This window comes from Seriola dumerili, unplaced genomic scaffold, assembly GCF_002260705.1.
Source record: "Seriola dumerili isolate Sdu_G_001 unplaced genomic scaffold, Sdu_1.0 BDQW01000052.1, whole genome shotgun sequence".
In the NCBI taxonomy this organism is placed as follows: domain Eukaryota; kingdom Metazoa; phylum Chordata; class Actinopteri; order Carangiformes; family Carangidae; genus Seriola; species Seriola dumerili.
The window spans coordinates 9,483,026-9,510,185 of NW_019174307.1; the positions used below are offsets into that span (position 1 = coordinate 9,483,026).

The following is a 27,160-nucleotide window of genomic DNA, read 5'->3' on the forward strand; positions in this document are numbered from 1 at the left end:
GATCACTGAATATAATCACTGTACAACTTTGTTATGGTTTGTTATGATTTATAGTTGTGCTCTGAGAATCAATATATTTACTCTACGACTTTGTTACAAAAATGTGAATATCAATGATTTTTTTTTTTTTAATTTTAACATTTTTTTTTTATACATATTCATGTTATTTTCTATTAGCATTTATCACTGAGGACCAGTATTATTATATGTATGTATTTTTTTTTCCCTTTCTTTTTTCAGTATTATAAACATTTATGACTACTCAGTTAGGATCAATATAATCAGTGTGCAACTGTGCTATAAAAATACAAATATCAAATACTTTTTTTTTCTTTTTTAGCAATTTTGACTACTAAGTAAATTTCTAATATTTTAAACATTTATGAGTACTCTCTGAGGATCAATATATTCACTGTATGACTTTGTTATGAAAATGTGAATATAGATTTTTTTTTTTTTTAAACAATTTTAACATTTATGACTACTCATGAGGACCCATGTAATAATAGTACAAATGTATGTTCTATTAGCACAACTACTCACTGAGGGCCAATACTGTTATGTGTATGGATGCGCAAATATATTTACTTCTTCCTTTTTTTCTATATTATAAACATTTATGACTACTCAGTTCAAATCAATTTAATCAGTGTACATTTGTTGTATGAAAATACAAATATCAAAGACTTTTTTTTTTTTAGCAATTTTGTCACTGTATGACTATAAATGAAAGGGCAACTATCAGTTTTTTTTTTCTTCCAATATTGTAAACATTTTGTTTATGAAAATGCAAATGTAAAAGACTTTGTCATTCTTAATTCTCTTTCGTTAAAGTTGTATTACCTGTTACCTTTTGAAATAAAAGACATGAAAATAATGTTCAATAAAGGATGAAACAGCAATTCCTGTTTCATGTTTTTAAATACCATTGTAAAATTTGGCCAGGGGTAGACACTGTATTACTGTAACCAGATACACCATAAAGATACAAAAGTACTACAAACTAGCTGTTCAATTATCAACACTTGTTCCAATTTTTACAACCATTTGATACTCACCAAATCAGGACAACCACACAGTCAGACCACGTCGTCACACTGGTTATACTGTCACCTGCTGGCCAATCAGAGTCAAGAATTTTCAGTGACCTTTATTATAAGATAAGTAAATGTAAATGGAGTCCGCTAACACAATGTAATTCAAATTCAACTCCGCCAACATTCAAGTAGTGAACACACGTGTGTACTGTAGGTGTGCACGGTTTTGCAAGAAGTTTGAACTGAGAGTGAACTGATTTGTTCATGGGACCTAAGATTGTAGCATACAGAAAAAAATACTTTAGGTACTTGAGAAAAAACTTGTAATTAAGTTAAAATATTGTTGTTGGACACCTGGATGCTGTTTCCACTGAAGACAAACATTTCAAGTTAAAAGCACTTTTTTATTCATTAAGAAATCATGTTATGAAAATAATGACAACTAACCATATATCAGACAAATGCATCTTTCCATATGTTAACAACAAAAGTTTGCTCAGGAGGATGTGACATCTCAGCAGTCACCAGAGCATAACTGTCTTCTCCTTGTGCTCAAAGTGTGCTTTGTCTCATCCTGGTAGTGGTCAGTTCCCACTGTTCTTTCTCTCTATAAAAATGTTTCCAAGGCTTTTCATGTCTCTTCTCAATGTCCACACATGAGAATCCGTTTCAATTTCTTTTTTTGTGAAGGAGAAGTTCACATACGCACATATCAGATTCGGTCATAGTATTATGCTTCCTGTCGACTCCTCCATCTATTAATAATTTACACAAAACCTGTACATACTTACAGCAGGCTGGAGCCTGTTTCTGAAGGGATGTGCACATAGAAAAAAGAAGCAACATACAGTGAAGTGATCTTTTCAAATTAAAAGTAATGAGATGCGATGTTATGATGTCACGACACTTCATTCATTACATGCAGCTCACAACTTTCTTCAACTCTCATTCAACCTTATGTATCCTTATGAAATGAGGCTATGACATTCTGCATCAAACCCATACCAACTACAGATTCTTCCAGTCTTTTGCTATAAAACACACATTCAACACAATCGACGATAGGGACAGACATTATTAAAAATATTTATGGAGTAAGTGTGTCTTTGTAATGGCTGATGTTAGGATCAAGTATGTTCATCTTAGCCAAAAAGATGAAAGACTTTGGGTGCAATAAGAGCAGGATTTACCATACATATCCTCCTTCTGCATATTCTTTTCCTATCCAACAGCTCATAAACTTCACAAAATTAAGTTAAACAGTAGCTGGGACAAGAAGAGGCGTCTGAAAAACACTTAAGGCTTAATTCATATCATTTGGCACGCTGCTAATAGTAAGCAACGATTATGTTCCTCACTACATCATGACTTTGAATGACTGGTACTTGCTGTGTGCAGTCATTCAAAGCAACATCTTTCACATGACTCATATTGCATTTTGTTCAGATAAAACAATAACTACATTACACATTTAAGATTGAGAAAAGAACAAGATTTAGTCAAACCACAACATTATTTCTAAGCGTTTGGTTACTGACACTACAAACTAAAGCACTACTGCTGGAATGAGCAACAAATAACACTAACTGCCCCTTTCTCCAACACCACTGCTGTGTGCTTCTTTGTTCATGCAATAACATGATGTGAACTGAGCTGGTTCACTTCAGGGTTCAACCGTAATCTGGAGAGCTGCCCTCCACAGATGTAATGATGATGCTTGTGGGGTAGAATTTTTCTATGAAAAGCACATGACCTGTAATGGCACAGGAGGCTCTGTGAACGTGAATCATGTTACAGCTTGTTTGAAACAGGGTTTTGGGTACTGGGGTCAGTCCTGTTCTATGGCACAAGTGTATGGCAAACAGAGCTAACATTCAATATTTTGGAAACTGACAAAGTAAATTATGTTAATGGCACAGTGTAGTATTAAACCTTAACCACCTGCTGTACTGCTATTGGGTGTCCTGGGTTTAAGGAGTCAAAAGTTCTCTCATACATACAAAACTCACTTTGACAAAAACAAAATGCCCTTTAAAACATTATTTGTTGAGGCAAAAATCACAGGGAGAAACAAACATGAGGTTTGTGTCAGTTTTATATCTCTTGGAATTTCTTTCCATCTTGCTGTAAAGTTCTGTATCCACATTTCTTTCATACTGTGTTTCCCCTCTGAGCTGACAGAAGAGGGCAGCTCGCTCTCTTTCAACACAAGCCATACTGACACAGGGCCCACGACCGTTCCAAGCTCCATATTTATTGTCCTGCCGTCTCCTGAAATGTGATGAGCCACAAGGAGGGGTACCCCTCCTGCAGCAGGGTCCTCACATGTTGTAAGCCACATATATGGGGTCCAGCTGGTCGGCAAGGAATCCATCTCTGAGGTGCATGCGTTGCTTCTCCCCTCGGGAGTTGATGGGGATGACTCCAGGGTCGACCACCACCACCACCCCTACGATGAGGTAGTGCTCCTCCAGGACTACGTTGGTGACCAGGGCAACCAGATCCAGGGCCTCCTGCTCCGATCCCTCCAGCTCCACAACCACCACGAGGAGGTTGGTCCAAGTGAACACCGCACTGGAGGGAGGAGGAGGTGGTGGATGCATGAAGGGAATGAAAACAGGAAGGGGACATAGGGCAGGAAATGACATGTAGAAGATGTCAGGAGTCAGAATTAATTTTGCTCAACTATATTTCAAATATCAAATGGGTAAATAACATGATGAATAATAATAATAATTCACAGTAATAAAGTAGTTATCTATAATTGATGTAAATTTCTCACCATTCAGCTATGCTCTTATGAGAGCGGATAACAGAGGTCTCAATGTCAATTGGGTGATACCTCATTCCCCTCAGCTCCAGAGTCTCATCAAGGGAGCCCACCACATAGAGGGCGTCATGGCGCTCTGAGACAATGACACACACACACACACACACACACACACACACACACACACACACACACACACACACACACACACACACACAGATTTGTCAATTTAAATCTAATAAATTAAAGAAATCAAGTTTTGAATTGATATAAGAGAGAAAAGAAGGAGGTTTTACAAATATCTTTAATTTTCTGTGGTGAAAAAAAGTGAGTCCATCATACACCAAAAGCAAAGCGGTGACTGTAAGTCAGAGTAAGCACTGATGATTCTCACCCCCACTGGCGTCAGTCAGTTCAGTGCGCCGCAGGAAGCCCAGGTAGCCCGTCCTTGCCCAGACAGTCTGGGTGTCGCCGAAGCTGAGCTTGGTGTTGAAGTGGTCAGCGTGCAGCGCCTCCTCCCCATAAACTGTGTAGTAGCCTGTGGCATTGTGAGGACTGCTCACCCAGATCTATTACACACACAACAATGACAAGTTGTCAAGTCCTTGTTACACAGATGATCATACACATACACCACTCTCCTGGTCAAAGCTTCAGATCTACTAGACTATACTATTAACTATAATCTCAAATGCTAAAACTAAAATTTCAACACAGTATCAAATAAAACTGAATATTATAGGCATCATAAAAAGTAGACTATGTGGCAGATTTATTGGATTGGATTGCATTAGATTGTGCAGGTGACCTAGTTAAGTGGCCAGTGAGTGTATTAACAGTATAAAGTAAAGAGAATAAATGCAATGAATGGTCTTCATTACATTTACAAATAAAGCTGATCTCAGCCGTTGTTTGTGTTTTATATATATGTGTGTGTTGTATGTGTACTGAAATAGGCATTTAATCAGATATGAGTCCACTGTAGTAGTGATACGCAGTTTTCTGATTTCTGTGTGTGTGTGTTTGTGTGTGTGCTTGTTGGAGGTCTGGTAGCAGAGTGTGAGGACTGGCTCTAGAGTCAGAGCACAGCTGATTACATATTCTGCATCAAGAACTGACTTATCTAGACTTTTAAAAGGAAACTTTGTGCACCTTTCAAATCTAGACAGAAAAAAGGTTGCATTACTACAGATAAAAGGTTTTTCTTTTATCCCGTCTTTGACGCGCATCTGTGTAAAATGTGTAAAAAAAAATGTGGATGTAAAAGCTGATCAGAATCCTGGTTTTGTCTATACATAGAGAATAAACTGGCTTACTCTAGGAGAAATCTAGCTGGGGAAACCAGGTTGCTCTAATCTTCTACCCCAGTTAAGGAAATTAGGTTTCTCAATTAAATTAAATTGAAGAGATCAGGAAATCTGGCAGTAGCCTGATGGCTTAAGTTCATGTGAACACTGACTGTGGATCACAACCAGGTGGAGCAGGTGGCAGTGAAACACGTATACTGTGGAGGAGCTCATCAGATTACGTCATGATTTACCTCTCCTAGATGGGAGTCTCCCAGGGGTCCTTTAGTCTCTGTGTTTGCAATGATCACTTTCACTCCTGGAAGGATCTACAACAACAGACAGCCATGTGTCAAATTAACAGCAAAGAGACAAGAGACGGGAAACATCTTTGCACCATGACGTCAACGTTGTTAACAGTATTTTGGTGAAGGTTTACATGATGCTGTACCTTTCCAGACTCCATCAGTGGCAAGCTGTGTGGTGACCCTCTCTCAACCAGGCGAACCCTGAAGAAGATACAGATAAAGGGACAAAAACAGCAATTTGTTATCTCCATTTTCATTATATTCCTCAACATTTGTTTCAAAAAGTGTTGACAATACTGCTCAGTTCAAAAGATGTATTCCAGTAAACTTCTAAATAAGGAAATTAAAAGGGAAACAGATCAAAATGAAAAAGACAATAATGGCAACAATTATTTCATATGCTAGAAAATTAAGTACTAGTAATATAATTAGACAATGTGTTAGACTGTCTGCACAAAAACAACACTTGTGGTGATAGTGCTGCAGTGGTGCCCCCCACCTATCATGTCGTAGAGCTCTCATGTCCACGTAAACAGTGGTGGGGTCTGGTCCAGCTGTACCCTGGAGAAAACAAACATGACATGAGTCAATGATGTAACGTCTACTGCCCTGACATTAATAAATGCTCTATGTTGCCTGGGTGGAGGGGAGGTGGAAGCTGCTTATGATACAACTATTGACAAAGCAGGGGAGGGGGGGGCAGCCAGAAGCCAACCAGCCAGGCTACAATAGTTAGGGCTTTGGCAAAACTCAACCATGTAGCCAGAAACACTGTTGTACCGTACCTGCAGAGTAAAATTCACTTGCTGTAATGCTGCCAGTTTGTTTTCATACAAGTGTAAGAAAGGTGGGAAAAGCTACAGAGCCAGTTATTAGGAGCCTACAATAAATTATAAACAAACTAATTGTAACAAAAAAGACACTAAAATGTCAGAAAATTTCAAACTGAGCATCATTTGTTTTGATGAAATGTCCAGGACTCTGCCATGCGGCCGAATTCTAATTGAACCATTTCTCAAGTTCTGATTCTGGTTGTCAGACACTGATTCCTTCTGCTTTGGGATTTGTCATCATTACTGCTGTGAGCCTAGTCACAACACATTATGTTTTCCATCACTCGTTTGCCAGTGTATAGCCAGAGCACAAGCTAGCAATGAGTTGCTGTGTGGTCGTCTGTGAGGTCAAAGCCAAACACAGAGCGGGCTGATTTCAGTTTAATGAGCTGAGGGGGATGGGTGGGGGTCAAGCCAAGCAGAGGTTTCAGCAACAGAGCATTTTTTGGAAAACATCAACAAGACTCAATCCAGAGATTAGTCTTTGCCATAAAACCAAAGCCAGCTGCCTTATTAGACTAAATACAAGTGTATCAATCATTACTATCAACACGTTGACAAAACTGTGTGTTGTATTTGTTAATGAGGAGTGTGATTCCAGTGATGAATGAACAATTTGAAGGGGAAAAACTAATCAAAAGATTAAATAACTTCTGTCCCTAAAACAATATTGGTGTAGAAGAGAGGGCAAACATGAATCAACATTCGATACATAAATACATAAATAATCATTCATATATAACTAACCCAAAAATAAGGTTTGGTAAATTGTTGGAAATAAAGGTTAAAATACTGGAATTGTCAAAAAGAAATTTGGAAATCTTCCCAAATAAATGCATCACAGCACCGTTCATGCTGCTAGCTCATGGTATAATGTACTGTAATAGCATGAAGCCGAAGCTTGTCAGAGAAAAAGAAATCCAAGAAAAATAAAATCACTGAATTAAGGTTAAGCATGTTCAAACGTCATGCAAGATAAACAACAAACACACACATGGAAACACAGACTCACACAAGGACACACACACACACACACACACAGACCCAGCAGCAGCCCAATGAGCAAACGGCCACTCTTATCCAACAGTACCTGCTCAGCCAGTTTCCCTAACCTGTTGGGCTGACGGGACAGGGCAGGACAGATAAATAAAGATATATATATATATTTATATACATGGACACACATGCACACACAACAAACACTCACACATAAAAAAAATCACCAGGGATTGGAGAAACAAATAAAAGGAGGACAGAAAAATGGATGAGCAGTCAAACTTCGGAACAGCTCTGTGCATCGTTCAAAATCTTACGTCTACGGAGCCTCAAAAACTCCACAAAAGTCTAAAAAGGTTATAATCACATCAGATTATACTGTTAGTTAAATAATAAAAATAGTATGTAAAATGAAACATAAAATTTTAAACCCGTAATTCTTTTCTTTAACATCAAATTAGTCGGTAAAAGTTACATTCCTGTGTTTTTTCCCCTTTTTTCAAATCAGTTGATAGAATAAAATTTTTTTTTTTTTAAAGTTTTTTACTGGCTCATTGTTGCCAGGTAAGTTAAGTTCTGATACGTGTGCACATGTGCACATTGCTGCGCAATCCTGTGTTCTTCACAAATTTCTTGGATGTTCATCTGAATTGTTGCATAGATTTATAGCCAGTATGTTTTACCCCTAAAACATTGATCATCATGGACTCTGGACCTCAACCCACCCAACCCTCCTCCTCTCCTCCTCCTCCTCCTTCCACAGCCACTTACCTGCAAACAGATCGCTACATTCACCCTGCAGCCAAAGGTGGTGCTGACAGCGCGTGGTGAAAGCCCCAAGTCTTTGAAGATCTTTGAGAAGGACTGAGTAAGTGCTATGCGGGGCCTCTCCTCTGCTACCACCATGCACGTACGCACACAAGACAGGTTCACATTTCGCAACTGGAGATTGAAAAAAAAAAGGAAAAATACAAACTGAACAAATTGAGAAACAAATTATTGTAATAACATAACATTCTTTCTCAGTTCTCAGTTACATGATACCATTCAACAACTGAAGTGACAAACTGACCCGCAGTGCTTCTGTCTGTGAACCCAGGCCCTTGGTGCACATCTCCATGACTGAATACGAGCAGAAGGTGACTCGCACTTTGTACTGACTGACAGCAGCAAGCCAGAGAGACGCATTACTCTCCAGCTCCAGAGGGGGAACCAGGATGGACTGGTGGCCTGAGTAGACACTAAAACAGAGAGAGATATGCCGTCAGAGAGGCTGAGTGGGAACACACAGACAAAGAAAGGGTTGTACCAGCCACTAACACGGGCTCTTTAACTCGTACGATACTATTTTTGGTTTTGCCATCATTCATTGTTCAGAGCTGTTTGGTTTACCTGCACAGGCACCAGAGAGCAAAGCCGAGGCCGCAGTAAGGGTCCAGACAGATGGCGATCTGCCGGGAAGGGTAGAGTTCACACTGGAGTTTGATGGAGCGACACAAGGCACTGGTGGCAGCGTGAGACATCTAGAAGAGATGATATGACACACAGACGCATGTTTTATGTATCAAAACTGGGTCATAGATTAAATTTCAACTTTAAAACAACACCTTTCATGGTTTCATTGATCCACTCTTTCACACGTGGACATGAACAAACCCCTCTTTGAATAACCTCCAACTGGAGACTGTGTGTAAATGTGCTGAGGATTAGCCAATACACACAATTTGTCTTGTATTTTGCTTGTAATGATAGTAGCCATCATTGTTTATTCGTGATCTCTATCTCCTGAGAACAGGAGGTAAAATAATAATATCTATTGAAGTTGTGCTATAAGGAGTAAAGAAAGGCTGGTAACATCCTGACATGAGGGCTGCACCCTGTTGAGTACTCAGGTGACACATCTCCTTCAACATACTTTGACCCCCGCTAGGATGCCTGTTGTAGACACACTGAAGTCCAGGTAAGCTAACATCTCTGGGGTCGGGGGCTTGTACATCTGGGGACTCTTCTTCCTGGGGAGGTCATCTGGAAAACGAATAAAGGGAGAGGAGGAGAGTTTTAAATGCAGACATGTAAATCAAAGATCATCTTTCTATACTTAAAAATCAGCTCTTTGGAGATGAAACAAGAACATAAACTGAAGACCTTGGTGTGTTTGTGTGTGTGTGTGTGTGTGTGTGTGTGTGTGTGTGTGTGTGTGTGTGTGTGTGTGTGTGTGTGTGTGTGTACATAATTCACCTGTGTCCAGCACCATGGGCCAGCTCTTAATGTCCACAGCAGCAGCAGCTTCTTTGGATTTCAGCAGCTTCATTATTGCTTGGGTGGTCAGGATACACACTGACTTACTGACCTTTAACACACAGATATTACAGTATTACTACATATACAGTATTTCATATTACTTTAATTGTTCACACAATTAATGTTGAAAAGAAGAGCAACCTTCAGAGAGCAGAGCTGACTGTGTATTTCATCAGCTTGTTATATTTTATTGTGTATATACACCAGGTTTAATGATGGTAATGACTGTGGTGAGAAGAATTAAATGAACTTCCTGACGCAGCTCAGCGTGTTACCTCAACAATCATCTTGACAGTGGGCAGGGTGGTGGCCAGGTTCTGGGGGTGTGGGGGTCTGACAGTGACTGGCACACAGCCAGCGTACAGGCAGCCGTAGAAGGTGGCAATCAGGTCAATTCCTGCACATAAATGTTTGTATTTAACAGGGAGTTGTGTGTGATTATGATTAACAGAGGGACTTACAACTGCAGGAAGGGTTAGTGTAGAAATACCTGTAATTCTGTGCTCTAAGGGACAGAACTGAAAGGACAAGTAGCACAGTAGCAGCAGCAGGTCTTACCTGGTGGGTAGACGAGTGCTACATGGTCTCCAGTGTTTAGGCGTCCCATCAAAGCTGCGGCCACCCGCTCTGCCCGCTTGTGCAGCTGCAGACAGGAAGCTGTACTAGCCACCGTGCCCTGAAGAGCAAAAGATAAGAACACAAGTTACATTTATCTACACGGCTATCTATGTTGAACAGATACAAAAGGTTATAAGTTTAAAGAAGGGTGTTCTTTATCATCTGTAGGATTCATCAAACTTTAGATGGTTTAAAATAGTTTCCATTACATGACAATATTTCATTTAGTGAGGTAGTAAATTTTATCTGTATCACCCTTCTTAATTCAATTCATGGTAAAGAGATGGTGAACAAAAGTAGTACCTTAGCATTGAGAACAATGAACAGAGGATGGTCTGGAGTAGCCTGAGCTCTCCATTGTAGCACGTCCTGTATGTAAAGGAACTATAAGAGAGAGACAGAAACACAGGTTTAATTACAGAGGAATCAAAGTCTCAAACAGCAAAGTCAAGACACATTGAGACAATGATGACTCATTAAAGAAACTGTGTGTAACCTGATGGGAGTATAATGGCACATGGTGTGTTTTTTGTAAATGAAAGATAGATCTGATGGGTCACAGTATATGTGAAGCTGAAAACAGTAATGGGTTTAATGCATGATAGAAGAGGAATCTGATTTACACAAAACCTGTGTTCATTCAGGTAGATTTTTGTCACAGCAGAAAGTCAAACCCATGTCCTCTCCATCAGCTGTGTGTATTTCAGATTTCAGATCCTTACCTGTGTCTGCAGTGAATGTGTGGAGGTGATGAGTGGGTGAAATGAGGATGACCATCTACCTTACGTGCCTGGTCATTGTCCTCCAGTTGTGCCACGTCTCTCCCACAGGCTTGTGCTATCCTCTTGCCTGCTACCAGGTTGCCTACTATCATAGAAGCAGGACCGACCTCTGTGCGGCACAAACCAGATCATCAATATCATCGTACATGTACATTCATAAACGAAAAAATAAACACAGCAATAAAAAAATTACGAAATTAAGTAAATGAAGTCTTCATGCTACATTTGTTTCTAAACCTGAGCACCGCTGGTGGTCTACCTGGCTGTTTTTGTCTTGGCTTGGGCAGGTTGGTGACACAAGTGTGAGGGCACATGAGGACATTGCAGGGGTGCAAGGCACCCTCCAGGAAGCGCTGTTTGGTCTCAGATATATGGATGCCACCGAGAGGAGCCTTTGGAAGCGTGTTGGCAGGAACCAGAGCCAGGCAGTAAACGCCAACCTGGTGGATGCTGTCTATGGCCTGGAAACAGACAGGTAATACACACATAAAAAGGGTAAAATCAGCAAAGCTGTCAAGTGAATCAGAAGTTATCTTAATTTTACTCGATCTAAAAACGAATAATGTGAGCTTTGTGCAGTCGAGTTTTAGTTTTAGTAAGCACCCTAGGGGTTCACTTGCAATTATTCTTGTTTTAATATCTATGACTTTTATATGCATATGTAGATTATAAAATAAACCAAACCAAGACAAAAATATTGACTTTTTTCAGCTTTGAGTGGGACATTATAAAGACAAACCATAAACATGTCACTCTTCTAATGGCAGTTTTTCAAAGCATGCAGTAAGCCTTGGCTGATTTCACCCTCCATCATTCTTAGTAATACTACCTTCTTAGTAAATATATCTGATTTGCACTGGAAAAACTGAGAAATCATCCAAACCACAGGTATAGTCCTCTAAATACAATGTTATAAGGTGATAACATGTGAAAAACAGAGCACCTGAAGGACACGGCTCATCCATTGGAAGCTGTCTTCCTCAGAGGCATCCGGCCTCTGCTCTGCCACAACAACAATCCTCTCGTCATGCAGCACTGACACAGAAAACACTGCTATCCTGGAACACAATGTAAAACAACACTGTTAGAGCAAGACTGTACTCATTCAATGAAGCTGCTCAGTCACTGATGTGCTTTATATTGTCAGTAGAGAGTGAGGCGGCAGTGATATGTAGAGAAGTGTATAGTTTTAAAATTCCTCTTTTACCTCCCCCTGTACACAAACTTCATGGGTTCGACTGCCAGTGCTGTGGCAACTACGTCATCGGCATTGTGCCTCCGCCCACTGACCACCATCAGCCCATCCATCTTCCCCACAACAAACACAAGGCTGTCCTGGTGGGAAACAAAGTAAATGTATCATCAACCTCTTTATATCTTTGAGCTGTCATGTTCTTACAGGGAAATAAACTTAATTTGTCGATAGATAATTGACTGATAATTAGCCCAGCCAAGCCATCCCCCAATTTTTTCTCCACTCATTGTGGTCCTGTATGAATTCGCTCATGACAAATCTGATCTCAGGTCGCCATATAAAATATCAGTCTCTCCTTCACTGATTTCAAAGTGTAAAAATAAGACAGCTGTTTGTGTAAATTATCAACTAAATGCAGTTTCTTAATAAACATTGCTTTCATTGCAACTACAGTATATACTATCAAAGAAAGAAACCAATGACAACTGTTTTCAGAGAGGTCTGTGAATTATCCGGAGTAACTGGGATACTGCTGAATTGGTGAATTTTCACAAGTAATTTTTCAGGTTGAATTTTTATTTACCACCATTGTATTGGGGTCCCAGCAGAAGCAAAGGTTATAAATCTCACATGCTGTGTGCAAAAAATTGAAACTATCTGCGTGGCTACATACCCCAAAAGGTTAGTGAGGAAGATGTGTTTTTGTGACTTGTAGGTTCGATTTGTGGTTGATGGTTCATATTTGTACAACTCTTACTCTTACTAAGCTACTGCTATTACTCTCACTCTCTCACGGAAATTACAAACTGATCTATGTAAGGCAGGCTGAGTAACACTGAAGATATTACATATCATATAGAAACAGATTACATAAACCTTTATGTACACTCAAACATAACACACTGAGGCACAGGAGCCATCTTTTACAAGTGTGCTAAGTAAACATCTTAGAAAGACTGATGATTTATGTCAAATATATGCCTGTTCTGTTAAGCAGACATATAATTTATATTCATAAGCTTGTGCTGCCAGAAGTACAACATATCACCCCTGGGACATTTGGTAGATTTGAGTTTTGTGTTTAAGACAGAGCTATAAGACAGACATCTAAGTAAAGGAAGGTTAAAAGATTGCATGTTAATGAGGTGGAACTTACTGGTCCCACAAAGCCCAGCAGTGAAGTCCTGCTGAAGGGTCTGTCACTGATGGGAACCCCAGATGATGTTACTGGGATGGTCTGCAAGAGACGTGCATGGATGAAGTATAGAAAAGACAAGTATTTAGAGAGATCAGCTTACTGCTTACTTTGACACATCTGAACAGTTCCAGAAATAAAACACTCACCTCAAAGATGTTCTTGGTCATGCCCGGGAGACCATAGTAAGCTACACCAGTGCTACCCGAGCTCATGCAGATCTCTCCGACCTCATCTGTCTGACAGAGATAAGGTGTCCCCTCCACCCGCACCACACAAACCACAGCTGGAGACACACAATCATGACAGGAGGATCTGACGTCAGAACAATGAAATATCATTTAACATAAATCAGTTTTCTTATTCCTGTTCAGGGTGCTTTATACTTGCTGTTTAATTGGATTTTTTCTCATCAAACAAAGTGCTATGTAATTCTGTTTTAAATGGTATAGAACAAGAGACCCTTAAGTTCCTAATGTGCAGCCATGAACACCATGATGCCATAATCACAGCCAGATCCCGCAGTCTGATCAGATCATCCATCTTCTCTACAATATCTTTATCATAAGCGTTTTACTCATTAATGGCAGCAAACTGTTAATAAGTAGCACAGTGCACTGTACCTCCAGGCATGACCTGTCCCACATCCTGCACTGTAAGGACAGATAGTTTCTCCTCTGTGTCAACACGGATCACACTGTGGCTCAGCCCACCCATAGACAGCACCGCCTTCCCTGGGGGAGGAACACCCATTTCTGGAGGTCTGCAGGACACACACAGATTTTACACACAGAAACCTTCACTTCACTGTCCTCTTCATTTCTTCTGCCTTTCATAGTAAACAAACATTACCAATTTGTGACTCACAGTTTATATGGTTAGCTTGGTTCATAAACTATATCTCTAACACATGAAAAGGAGACAGATATGATTCTGATAGAATTGATGAGCATGCGAATTTGTGAGATGTAGACTCTCCATTACAACAATTCTATACTCATATATATATATCTTAAAACAAAAGGTGTTTCTCACTTTAAAAAATAGAGCCAGCTTCTGTATTTACAGCATGTGTTTTTAGTCCGTGTGTCTGTCATCCTAATTTTTCCTCCATAACTGAGGCCTGTGATCAGCAGAGAGCTGTAAAATCCTACAGTTCATCTCTGTGATAAAGAAGCACAAATCTCCCTCCTCTCCCTGCAGGATCCAGCTGATGTTGCAAACGCAGTGTGATATAACAGCGCAGCAATGCAAAGCAGTGGCAGGTTGCTTTGTTCTCATAAGATGCAGTAACAGCAGCTCACCTGCGGATGGCGACAGTCATGGCCTCCGAAGAGCTGGCACATGGACAGATCACCTCAGGTCGCAGCCCACGTGCCTGGAACACATTGAGGAAGGCATCGCAGGAGGATATCGACCCTGTGGTAATACACACACACACACACACACACACACACACGCACACACACGCACACACACACACACACACACACACACACACGTATATACAGTCAGACAGATATAGAAACGCAAACAAAATAAATCAATTATAATCTCTTGTGGCTTTAGGGTGTTTAATAAGGTTATTTAAGAATCTGCAGGTGCACTCACATGGGTTGGCTCCATCGGCTACAATCAGCATGCGCAGTGAGCTCAGGCTGATGTCTCTCTGGTCTCTCTGAGCCAGCAGAGACCAGTGCATGTCCCTCGATTTCACCACTGCTACCCGCGCTGTACGGGGGACACGAAGACAAGGAGACAGGCTGACAATGGAATCATCCAATCAACACCTCTGTCACCCAGCTTGACTGCCAATCACAGATCACACAATCTGACGGCAAATAGCGCCATGGTCTGACTCAGTTACCAACAGGTGACTCAGCAGAGCTCAGACCAGAAAGGAGTTAAATCTTATTCAGCGCTGCAGGCTTCTTGTCCTCAACCTCCACTGGGTTAATACAACTGAGCTAGAAATCAATGATTCCAAAAAAAACTATTTCTTTAATCCATGCACCCTCTCAAATGTACAATGAGAATCAAAACTGTTATGTGAAACAGACTCTCTCTGGAAGTTAAACCTGTACACGTTTACAGACACTTACAACAAGAAGAAAATGTTGGATAAGCCATCGCCATCCAGCAAGCTTCCATTGTATTTTTCTCAAGGTACTTTCTTGTAAAAATGTATGTGTGTTACTTTCTAAGTGTGATATAATGCACTACAACAAGTGTTGTGATTTCCCATAATGAATAACAATAACAAACGAGATAACCCTAAAATTTATATAAAGCTCAGTTGGTTTCCCTGTGCTACATCCCTCTTCAAAGGGCTGAGATGCTGCGAGCAGAGTTACAGTGAAAAGTGACAAATGCCGAGGGGAACTGACTCTTACCTTTGTATGTGTGAACCTTCTGTATCCAGGAGAGGGGGTTGACTTTCATCAGTGAGTATGGGATGCTGATCACGTGCATCCTGTTCATGACACTCTGCCATGAAAACAGAAAAGAACATCAGATAAGCACCAAAAATATATCGAAGTGCATTACACCCACATAATGTCACTGCAAACAAACTTATCTGAGTATAAAATAAGCATGTTGGTGCTTCTACTACAGGTTATGTATGAACTCTATGTAAATTCCATGGCATGTTCGGAACGGGTTAATAAAAGTTGGGTTGACTATGTATTAGAAGAAACATAATTTTTATTCACAGGTCTCAAACTCTTGAGTTATCAGCAAAGATGTCCATCAGGACTTCATTAGTTTGAATGAATTTACATATTGAAATAGCCCTCATAGGAAAAAAGTCGGTCAGATGACTCAGATCTCCTCTATTTCCAATTATATAACCATCCTATTAGCTTTACCAGGGAGTTTAAGACCACTCACAGTGAGAACACCATGCCATAATCCTGCTTCCCTCTTGAAATCCAGGACGTTGGTTATGGTTTCAGCTGCAAATCAAAAAGAGGATTTTGCCAAGGTTAGGGGGGAGGGGGGCAAAAAGCGTTTAAGACATTTAATCAACATTCCTTTTCTTCACTTGCACAATTATACTTCATCCTATTCCAATTTTCTTAATAAACCCTGACTGTAGCAGCACTGGCATGAGTGAAGCACTAAACTAAGTTTCAGAAGCAGACCTGGGGTATCTCAAGGGGCTACTGGTGCAGTTAGAAGTTATTTAGAGCAAAACTGGGACACTGGAGGAGAGGAGGTTCCTTACGTTCTCTTTCTTTTTAAGCAGACCTGACCCAGGTCTGACGCAAACACACATAGCACACTAGGCAGCTGTGTTTATCAAACTAGACTGTAATTATACTCTGATAGGATCTGTGAGCAACGCAGAGGGGAAATTCTATAATATCAGAGATTAAAAATAAGTTTCTTCAATGAATGTGCTCTGTGTTATCTAATCTGAAGTATGAATAAAAAAAGAAATTGCATAATCCTACTAAAGCTGGTCTCTCTTTCTCTCTTTAGCATATGTTAACATCACTAACTGGATGGTTTTCTCCATGTCAGAGGAATGAATAAATGATGGCGAAGACACAAGGCAGGTGAAAAGTAAATACAGAGTGTACTCTTCACCTTCGGTGTAGCAGCAGGCCTGTGTGAGGGCGTGACAGTGAGCCAACATGGCTGAATGGGACACTGTGATCCCCATGGTGCTTCCTTCCTTGCTGGTTTTATACTAGATGTAAGAAACAGAAAAACATTTGAACAGCTTCATTCCAAAAAATTAGATATGAATTATATGAAAAAGAAGACTACCTAAGAATTAATCTATCTTTTTTTTTTACTGGTAAGATCAATGAAACCACACTTACTTCTATGTAGGCTATGTCATTACTGGCTTCACGTATTGGAGGATGCCAATCTTTCGGAGGCTTCACAACATGTTTTCCATCTGTCACAAACCACAGCAACCGCGGCCAGCCTGCAGAGACATAGACATGAAACCAGTTCAAACCAACTGAAACTATACAGTCAGAGCATCAAAATGAAAATAAAACAGGCTGTACCTTTGAAAGTGGCTACCTCCCCAGTTTGTGCTTTGGGCAGGCCTTTCTGACAAGCATCAGTGGTCAGTGCCAATGTGACACCACAGCTGCCCAACAGAAAGCCAATCTGTTGACTTCCTGCATCCTGGGGGACCAAAGAGAATAAAAACTGAGGTTCATACTGGCAAACTTAGGAAAATAGTATCTGTCACACAATGATCAACTATTAAGAACAATACAATTTAGAACAAGAAAGCTTTAAGAAGAGATGCTCTGAGAGAATGTGGGAATTGTAACTGGGAGAGAAAGAAGGACAATAGCTGCATCTTACATCAAAGCACCAGCAGGTGAGAAAAAAAGAGTGATGGCCAATTATTAAAAACTCTACTGCTGAGCATCAAAGCCCGATCGTAGCAGGAATGAAACCCAAGATCTGACGTGCGCTCACTCATATTTGATTGGCTGTGCAAATTAGCTTACAGCTAGACTCATGCTGAGCAAACCGTACTGTGCAGAAAGGCAAAGAATTGTGGGAGATGCTGGGTGGGATGTGGCAGAGAGACAGAGAGGTAGAACGGGAGTACAGAAAAAGAAAAAGAAAGAAAGAAAGAAAGAAAGAAAGAAAGAAAGAAAGAAAGAAAGAAAGAAAGAAATGTGACTTGGCAGAGCTAGTGAATGCCTTTCTGACTCCTGAGAACAGTTGGCCTGTGATCTAATATTTTGACTGGAATTACACATCATTTCACCTTACTCAAATCTCATTAATTACAGCACAGCGTCTGCCAACAGCATGCTTATAAAGGGCAATCAAGAACAGGTATTAATATTCAGCCTGTGTAACCAATGAGCCTGAATTTGTAAGGATGTGCTAGGAGCCACAATGCATTATAACACTCTGCAATTAGAACATTTAAGATAATGCTGGCACAATTATAGTCGCACAACAGATAACCAAAAACTAGATGTTGTTTGGGACAAACAGATATTCAGGAATGTAAGAATAAATCACAAATATCCACACTGGGACAACATAACTATCAAACTGGGCATGTCATGTCTACACTTCAATCATTGAGGGGTCAAATGTCCAGCAGGGGTCACTACTGCTCTTCACTGGTTGTATTGATCAGCACTATAATGTCAAAGTCCCAGGAGACAGTATTTTGTTTCTGCCTTTACCTTTCTGGTCAGCGGTACTTCGATAGGCACAGGTACCAGCTCTGCCAGGAGACAGCCGTAGAAGGCCACCATGAACATCACTGGATCGCTGTTGGGGAAAACAAGTGCAACCTACGGGGTATCAGAAACACAACATGTCAAATGATATGTTATACAGTTTCTGATTTATGTAAAGATAAAGAAAGCAAAGAGCACAATGTGTAGCAACTATTGTAGCCAAAAAACAAAAAAATTGCTTCCCCTCACAAGTAATGATATGATGATATTGTATTCGTAAAAACCAAGAAAAAAAACAAACATGCCAACTTATTGAAAATGGAGCTCTGAAAAGCAGCACTCTTTACAATAAATGATAAATTATGATTTATGATAAAAAAAAAAAAAATGTTTCCAGATTTTGCATCTTTAACTGTGAGATAATTTTACTGTTGCAGGAGTATCAGCCACACGCCTAAACAACAGAGAATATAACATGCAACTGACCACCACAACTCATGACTTACTCTGTCTCCAGGCATAAGCAAAGGCTCATTCCTGGTGCTCAGCTTGTTAAGAAGAGTATAGGCCAGTTTCTGACTGCGGGTCCACAGTTTACCTACAGAGGTGAACACACAGTGTAAAATATTTCTTTGGATTTAACAACTCCAGACAGTCGAATTAACATTCAAACACATAAAAGCTTAGTCTGACAGGAGATAACAAAATGGGATATGCAGAGACAGACACTTCCTTGTTGATTCGTACATCGAAAACCACCAAGAATAGATGACAAAAGGTGATTTTTGTTTTTTGTCTCCACTGTTAATTCTGGACCAATCATCCACACGTTGATACCTACCATAAGTGAGTGTGTAGACTGGCTTGCCAGCATTGTCAAGTGCCGTCAGACAGGGACTCTTGGGCTGAGTCGTCCCCCACCGCTGTAAGGCTGCTGGCAAGGAGGGAGGCCAGTTGGTGACCACCCCGAGAGGCTCTCCTTCCAGGGGACTCATTTGCTGGCCTTCTGGCTTTGGCTGGTTAGGATCTGGCTGCTGGACTAAATATATGAGGAAGAGAATGGAACTTCAGTCTGAGGGTGAATTCAGTAGACAATATGTGCAACAAAGCAGGATAAACTACTTGTGTAGAAGTGCCATGCAAGCTCTTTGAGAAAGAGTCTGTGTGTCTGATTTTGGTTGAGAGATTTACATAGAAATGGTAAATTTTTGCATTATACCGCCCTCTTAAAGGAAGACAGGGTAATAAAGGAAGTGTGGGACTGAAAGGCAATGAGATGGGAGTGATGGAAGAGGAAAAACTGAGGGTTTAAAGGTGAGCTGTGTTCTGTCCTTATCAGTTTCAGTTGCCTAAGATAGCGATTCCTGAGAAACCTGGAGCTACAGCTTATTAAAAGGCACAGGTTTCTCTCTTCCTTCAAGCACCCTACTTGCTCTTTGATTTGACTTCCATTTCACTGTCACTATTCTCCCTTCACACTCGCCTGAACTTTCTGATAAGTGGGATTCAGAATTGTTTAACTGAGCTGGCAAGATGGATCCCTGCCAAATAAAGCACCTCTATCAGGAACGGATAGTGTTCGGTCAGGTCCCATTTCAGCTTTGTGTGTGTTTTTCTGCTCACATCAAGCAGACCACCGAGGCCTGCCATGCCACAGTCTCAGTGCCAGAGTCAGGGAAGCCTTACAATCACCTGCTGATGTGTTACTATTCCTGCTGCTTTTTCATTTTCAGTGTTTATTCAGCCTGGCAGAGAACCACCCAAAACCCATGATGGCCTGGTTGGAATAGAGGAAATGATTAGACAAGGCTGGTCCAGTGTGTGTGTGTGTGTGTGTGTGTGTGTGTGTGTGTGTGTGTGTGTGTGTGTGTGTGTTTCTGTACCTAGAACTCCTTTCCACACCTGGTGGTCTCAGCTCCGACAAGAGACAAAATAACAACCACTGATCTAAAAATGTAGCTCAACTGTTGATTTGAGAGGCGTGGTGAGGTCAATGTGACATTTTTGTCTCTGCTGTAACAAGAATTTCATCAATAACCAATAGTGAAACTGCAAAAATCCAGTGATGCCAAAAATATGGTCAGCCGATGTACTTGTCATCATTTAACTGCTGAAGGCTCTGATCAGGATGCTTGTCACATAACATGAAGAGGAACGCTTTTTTCCCATGATTTATTGATTTAATAAAAGTAATGTAATTATTTCCAGGCCAGCTTACCATCCAAAAGCTCCTCAAAGTCGTCCACAAAGAACTCTCGCAGTGGCGGTCGCTTCGGTCTCTTCAGAGTGTTGAGCAGCTGCTGGATTTTGGAGGAGACGCGGCTGTTGACTGGAACACCTACACAATGAGATTGGAGGGAATGAAGAAAATGGTAGGGGGGAAATAAAAATGGCAAGACAAAGGTATGGAGAGATATACAGACATGGAAAGGAAGAATATCAGGGTGGAAATGATGTATGGAACAGGTGGGAGGGGATACAGTAGAGAAAGACATGTGGACAGAGAGATTGAGACAATGATGAGGTAAGGAGAGGAAATGGATGAGGGAAGGACAGATAAGAAAAGAAAAGAGAAAAGGTCAGTGTGGTGTTCTAATGAGACACAGAGGACAACCAGCTGTCACTCACACTGTGGCAAGACAACAAAACAGTGGACCACGAGGTCCTGAACAGTCACCTGGAGGTCAGAGGTTATAGTCTTTCAGTCAGGTTACACTCTAGAATCACTGAAACACCTCACAGGCAAAATAAATAAGAAAACGAGGAGCAGCCTCGCCTGCTGCCTAGCAACAAAGATGTCCTTTCTGCACTTTCTGTGTCCTTTCAGTGATTCATGAGGTGTCTCAAAAGGGGTCTGTTTTACATACACTCTGCAAAATCATACTTCTGGGAGGATAAAATCATCTACAGCTCAGTCAGGTTAAAATATATCTATATGTGTATGTTAGATGTGTATGTTAAAACGGATCTTTAATAAGCTTTTTACATTGCTGTGCATAAGAAAGCCGAACCAGAGCATACTCAAAAAGCATTACTGCAGAGACATGGACCTTTGTGAAGACATAATAACTTGAGCGACAGGAGAGGAGAGAGAACGAGAGAAACAACAGACTTGAAATGAGAGAAGGGGGGAGGTGTGCAGTTAGATTTCCTTCACATTTTGGACATGGACACGTGCAGACTATAATCATCATCGGACATCATTTCCTCCATCTGATTTCATACTTAGTTTGGGAGGAGGGTGGTCTGTGTCAGACATTCCAGACAGCCACAGGAGACGAAGGCCACAGCTGCATGAAGCTTGCCTGATCTATCTTACTATAATAAGCCTGGCTCAGACAGACTCTGCCTCCTCATGTAGGGACAGATGTACTGGGAGTAGACTTGTGAGGGTCAGCGCAGCACCTGATGGGCCAATTAGAAAGCCCCAGACACATAGAACAACATCTGAGGGCCCTGAACCCCACCCACTCAAGGGCCTTGATCATTAATATCACAGCCAACCAGGGTCTGCATCTGATGATGACTATAATTGATGTTTTCATGATTTCATAATTTATCCACCCACAGCACTGAATCACTGTAGCAAACACTGGGTCTAGTTTAATTTGTGCATAAAATGCCACACCCGGTCTTCACCATAATACTACTGTACATGCATATATAGTAATAAGAACTGCATAAAGCAACAAACTAAAAGCATATCAAACATGGGAAGAAAAGATAAAACTGTTGTTATTCTACATTTTGTTTAATTTCAACAAATCCCATGAAATACAATAAGGTGTTTTTCTGACTTTCCAACCACACATAATTCTTAAAAAATGGTCAGAAACATTTGAGCACTGACAAACATTACTGAAATTGGAGTAAACACTGAACACCTCTGGATTAATACACATTCAGTATGCTACAAAGTATTTACAGCAGTAGGAGTTGTATGTGGGATTGACTCAAGATAAACTACAGTGCCCATGTTCATTATAATGAAGGAACATGTCACCCAGTCCAACTGCATGTCTCTTTATTTCTTCTTTAGTATAGTTTTTGGACAACAATGGTGAGACTGAAAGCTTTCTGAGTGATGTCAGAAAATGAGAGCGTATGAGGAGATCAACATGAAAAGTTGTTATGGTGCCTAAAACTGCATTATTCACAAAAGTAATGAGAGGAAATCTGCCTGTTAGGATGTTAGAGTGCAGGATTAGCTGTTAGCTCCAGCCATCTGGTCAGAGCTCCAGATTTAATGCAGGCTGTGGATACTCCGACATCGAAACTACAGGAATAAACATCAGTTTTAAGGTAAGACAGCTCAAACTGTTACTGTGTGTTGTTTGTTTACCTGTTTAGTGAATATTGCTAAGCCTCTGTGTTTAACATGAGTTTAGAGTTTCAGTTCGGAAGTCGGTGACAGTTGATAGAGGAGCAGACTGACGTGCCACATTATGCTTATAATTTTCCAAAGAAAAACCTTAAGCAGGTGTGTGGTGTAAATAGTTTAACTAGTGAAAATGTCTATATATAAGCTGTTATGACACTGTGGAAGCGTGTTTTACCTCAATGCTGCATGCATATCGTTGATTGTTTGAAAACAGGACACCTGTCTCAAGCTTTTGATACAAAGTCAAAACGAGTTAGTAAGATGAATTATTTGTTAGTTTTGGTCTGTTCATGGGATTTGTTAGCAGTAGGAATAATATAGAATATCACCAGGCAGGGCAGGGTGCACGTGCCATCAGGAAATAACACACAGCGTCAGTATTCAACTACAGATAGAACCAAAGTCAATGTGTAGCATGTTTTCTACAACCAACTATGAGTCAATATTAAATCGGCAGCAGTGCTAGACTGCTGCCATCAAAGAACCCACTGTGTGGCTACAGGGTAACAGTCTGGTGTCACAGAAAAAAAGTCTTAGTGTCCCAGTGCAAGAGAGAAAACAAGTATGTCAACATGCTAATTATTCACATCCGCAAATGAGAAGTTACACCTGCCGCTGTTTCACACTATCTGCTTCAATGTGATCAATGTGAAGAGCATTTAGGTTAGACATAGCTTGAAGATGCTATAAATGCTTAAGCATTTGCAACACACTCAGCTATTGAAACAAGCACGCACGCACGCACGCACGCACGCACGCACGCACGCACGCACGCACGCACGCACACACACACACACACACACACACACACACACACACACACACACAGGAATGTTATGACTGAATTCACTGTAGCTTTGCATATACTTTTGAGGAACACACATGGTTTGGTATAGGTATAAGCGAAGGCAGAAACACAAACACACACAAACATAAATGCACACGCAGCAGAGTGCACATGTAGCGGACTGCCATAAAGTTGGAGGAACAGTTATAAATACCATCCATTAAACTGAGGGATCCTTCACCTTTCCACTCACAGCCTGGAGGAGAGACACATCAGGATGTCAATGAAACAGTCCTACAAACTTTGTGTATATGTGAATGTGTGAGAAATCTACCAGCAGCCAGACGTAGGTGAGAGTGGGCTTATGAAAGACTCAGACAGTTGTTGTACCACAACAACAAAGATAGGATTATTTTTGTCATTTTCTTAACAACCCATGTGGGAAAACGGGCTTAGGAGGTGTGGGTTTGAAACATCTTGAATATCACAAAGCATAATAAGAGAGAAAATAAAAATCCATAGATTTAAAAACTTCCGTTCCTTTTCCGTCCACAGCCAGGTGACTGGTTCAACATTTATTAGCGGTGAAAGCCCAGACAACGCACACATATTCTTAATGACAGAGGATAGACGGCAGGAAGGTGATAGCTCTGCTACAGCACTGGACATTGGGCACTGATTCAAAGTAGCTCTGCTCAGCTCTGATGCTGAATGACTGAAGATGGACAAGTGACAGAAATACAGCGCTGCTTTTTATGGAATGGTCGACCTGATTGTCATCTATGGCAACTCTCTGTGGACATTAAACTTGGTGCAGTTACTGTGAGATCTATCTGAATGCATCATACACGTCTACTGATATTAAAAAGAAATGGGAACAAGTTGACCCGACATTAGTAAAAAGTACTAGTTAAATAGATATTTTATGTACTGTATGACACCATCCTCTAGGTTTGATTTCACTGGTTACTCATCTGTCCGCTAACAGTATCCATTGTCAATATCTGTGATGGCCCATCTGGGAAGTGTTGGCAGCGTTGAGTGAACACTAGACTAGATGCTGTATGAATGATGAATGATATTAATTTTAAGTACTGATTCACTAACAACATGACATAAACTGCACACAAGACTCCTGATGGTTTGGTTTACGACACACGTCTCAAAGACTTTTACCTTTCCATTTTAGGACTCGAGTGAAATGATTTTCCTGTCTAAATCATTATAATTATCTATGAGTTCTTATTTGTTTAGGGGATAAAACATTAAGGAAGAAACATAGTGGATTTTTAGGGGGGTTGTAGAGGTGCACTGTTACCATGGCAACACAAGAGGGTCAGTCAGCAGCTTGTGCCAGTCTGACTAAGACAGAGGGACAGACAGCAGGGGAGAAAGTGAAAGGGAGGTGACTTTATTTTTGAGTGGGTGCGTAAGTAGGAAACTCACCATCTGCAGTCTCCATGACGCTGGTGTGGTGGTTGTAGCCGCGGGAAACGCCTCGCACCGAGGCCACCTGGGGCCGCTCTGCATGAAGCGAGGAGCGCTCCGACAGCCCTGTCACATCGGGGGGTGCTGAGTGGTTATCTGTGATGAGTCGGGTGTCGGGGGTTAAAAGGTCAAACGCCAGGCCTACTTTGGGCTGTTGCAACTATATAAAAATGTAAGCAAATAAAGTGATCTGATAGCTAAGGAATTTGATTGAGAGGCTAGGAGCTTTTTTGTCATCTATAAGTGAAAAGTCTTTCACTGCGGAAGAATGTGTCCACATTTTACCTCCATTTTAACTACGTGCCAGGATAATGAATGAATGTTTCTATTCAACAGATACATTCCCCTCAGCAAGTACTGTATTCACAGAGAGCAAGATGTCTGTGTATTATGCTTAACAGGCAAGTCTGAGGACATTGTGATGGCTTCCATTTGCACTCCCTTTGTGTGCTCAAAAAGGACACCTCACAATACATACACTCCCTGGCCACTTTATCAAGTGCACCTATACAACTGAAAGCAACTGAGTACAACACAAATATTACATTTACAAAGATCATAATGATTAGTTTTTGTTGACACTGTCAGAGAGGTATTAATTCAACTATATGTTTATTATTCAAGTCATAGTTAGTGGTGGTGTAGTACTGGACAGCACCATTTTGAATAATGTTTTATATATGGATGTGTGGGGTCGGAAAAAGATTAGAAACATTTCTAAATATTATGTAATCCAGTTCAACATCAATGCCAAATACAACCTCAATAATAAACATAGTGAAATGAACACCTCAGACAGTGTCACTCAAAAACATTATTATCCTTGTAAAGGTAGAATTCATGAGCTGTTGCAGTGGACTGCATTCGATTTTGGAACCAAAAACAACTGCACCCTGAGAAACTAAGGTTCTGTACATGTATAATACATGCACTGTATTAACTATATTGGGCTTTACTATCCATAAAACCCTCAAATGTTTCCCATGTATAATGGCCAACCGTCATGGCAGCCAGAATCAAGAGTTTGAGGGGGCAAGGAAGAGGGTGATATGGGAGATTTATTTACAGCTCCATGCAAAAGCAGTCACTGCTGCTACTTTATGACAGCAACCTTGAGGGAAGACGAGCTGGACAGAAATCAGACAGCTCCATCCTAATAGGATATCGTTCTGCCAGCAACACATACAGACACACATGAACACACACACACACACACACACACACACACACACACACACACAGACACACACACACACACACACACACACACACCATCTCACTTTGCTGCTGCTTAGAGACGGATGGAGATAAATCTACTGAATCTCATTAACTAGCTTGTGACACTCGAATGGCAACGAGGAACGAGTAGCTTTGAGGGGGAAGTGGCTGTGAGCCCTTTCACATGACTGAATGACAGTGAGAAGGCAGATGGAGACGACTAATTAGAAAGACGTGAATTAAAACTCTGTTGCTTGTTCCCTTTTTCTTGTCTCATCAAGTGCTTTTGTGTATCTGGTGGGAGATAAGGTGCTGCCTGTAGCAGATGTGTAGGACTGTCTGACCTCTGTCTGTCTGCGATTAAGCTATAGTTATCCAAAAACAGCCTGAGCGACAAAGTACAGGTTCAGGTGCTGAAATCAGCAAATGTGAGACAATGGAAAAGTATAAAAATCTGACTCTCTGATTCATGTATATCCAGAGATGGAAGAATTTAAAATCATACAGCTAAGCAGGGGGTTTTGCAGGCTTGTTTAGGGACTGTATTAGAATGTAATTTCACGGTGAAGGTTATCCCAGTGAAAACTTCCACCAGAACACTTGAATAGTGAGAATATTATCATTATTATCTCATTCTAGTTCTAAAATACCTTCCTATTTCAGCTCACAACCACACTAGATACATTTTTACAGTTTTCCAAAAAAGATGTTGAGAAAAATGTATTTACCTCTGCTAACAGGACGAGAGCGCTGCATTAATTAAAAAAGGGAAAAGAACATAC

The 27,160-nt window shown here is 40.7% G+C and overlaps 1 protein-coding gene across 3 annotated transcripts in view; it reads right to left on the minus strand.

Moving 5' to 3' along the window:
- Positions 1-117: 117 nt before the first annotated feature.
- The window catches only part of dip2a (disco interacting protein 2 homolog A), an 83,886-nt gene continuing 56,843 nt past the window's right edge, over positions 118-27,160 (minus strand). The window contains exons 6-39 of one of the 3 annotated variants that reach the window (XM_022740377.1): positions 25,119-25,256; positions 23,887-23,928; positions 20,723-20,842; positions 19,346-19,543; positions 19,011-19,102; positions 18,508-18,618; positions 17,350-17,473; positions 17,155-17,264; positions 16,916-17,018; positions 16,214-16,278; positions 15,715-15,808; positions 14,933-15,052; positions 14,626-14,740; positions 13,945-14,084; positions 13,471-13,607; positions 13,283-13,363; positions 12,139-12,266; positions 11,875-11,989; positions 11,191-11,392; positions 10,931-11,040; positions 10,453-10,533; positions 10,090-10,207; positions 9,807-9,928; positions 9,469-9,580; positions 9,146-9,255; positions 8,623-8,753; positions 8,303-8,471; positions 8,002-8,172; positions 5,901-5,962; positions 5,545-5,602; positions 5,348-5,422; positions 4,202-4,376; positions 3,820-3,943; positions 118-3,611 (exon numbers count right to left, since the gene is read on the minus strand). In XM_022740377.1, coding sequence (XP_022596098.1) covers positions 3,359-3,611; positions 3,820-3,943; positions 4,202-4,376; positions 5,348-5,422; positions 5,545-5,602; positions 5,901-5,962; positions 8,002-8,172; positions 8,303-8,471; positions 8,623-8,753; positions 9,146-9,255; positions 9,469-9,580; positions 9,807-9,928; positions 10,090-10,207; positions 10,453-10,533; positions 10,931-11,040; positions 11,191-11,392; positions 11,875-11,989; positions 12,139-12,266; positions 13,283-13,363; positions 13,471-13,607; positions 13,945-14,084; positions 14,626-14,740; positions 14,933-15,052; positions 15,715-15,808; positions 16,214-16,278; positions 16,916-17,018; positions 17,155-17,264; positions 17,350-17,473; positions 18,508-18,618; positions 19,011-19,102; positions 19,346-19,543; positions 20,723-20,842; positions 23,887-23,928; positions 25,119-25,256 — 4,106 coding nt within the window. In that variant the 3' untranslated portion in view covers positions 118-3,358. The remainder of the gene's footprint in view (positions 3,612-3,819; positions 3,944-4,201; positions 4,377-5,347; positions 5,423-5,544; positions 5,603-5,900; positions 5,963-8,001; positions 8,173-8,302; positions 8,472-8,622; positions 8,754-9,145; positions 9,256-9,468; positions 9,581-9,806; positions 9,929-10,089; positions 10,208-10,452; positions 10,534-10,930; positions 11,041-11,190; positions 11,393-11,874; positions 11,990-12,138; positions 12,267-13,282; positions 13,364-13,470; positions 13,608-13,944; positions 14,085-14,625; positions 14,741-14,932; positions 15,053-15,714; positions 15,809-16,213; positions 16,279-16,915; positions 17,019-17,154; positions 17,265-17,349; positions 17,474-18,507; positions 18,619-19,010; positions 19,103-19,345; positions 19,544-20,722; positions 20,843-23,886; positions 23,929-25,118; positions 25,257-27,160) is intronic. The other 2 variants (XM_022740378.1, XM_022740379.1) reach the window with 2 other exon arrangements.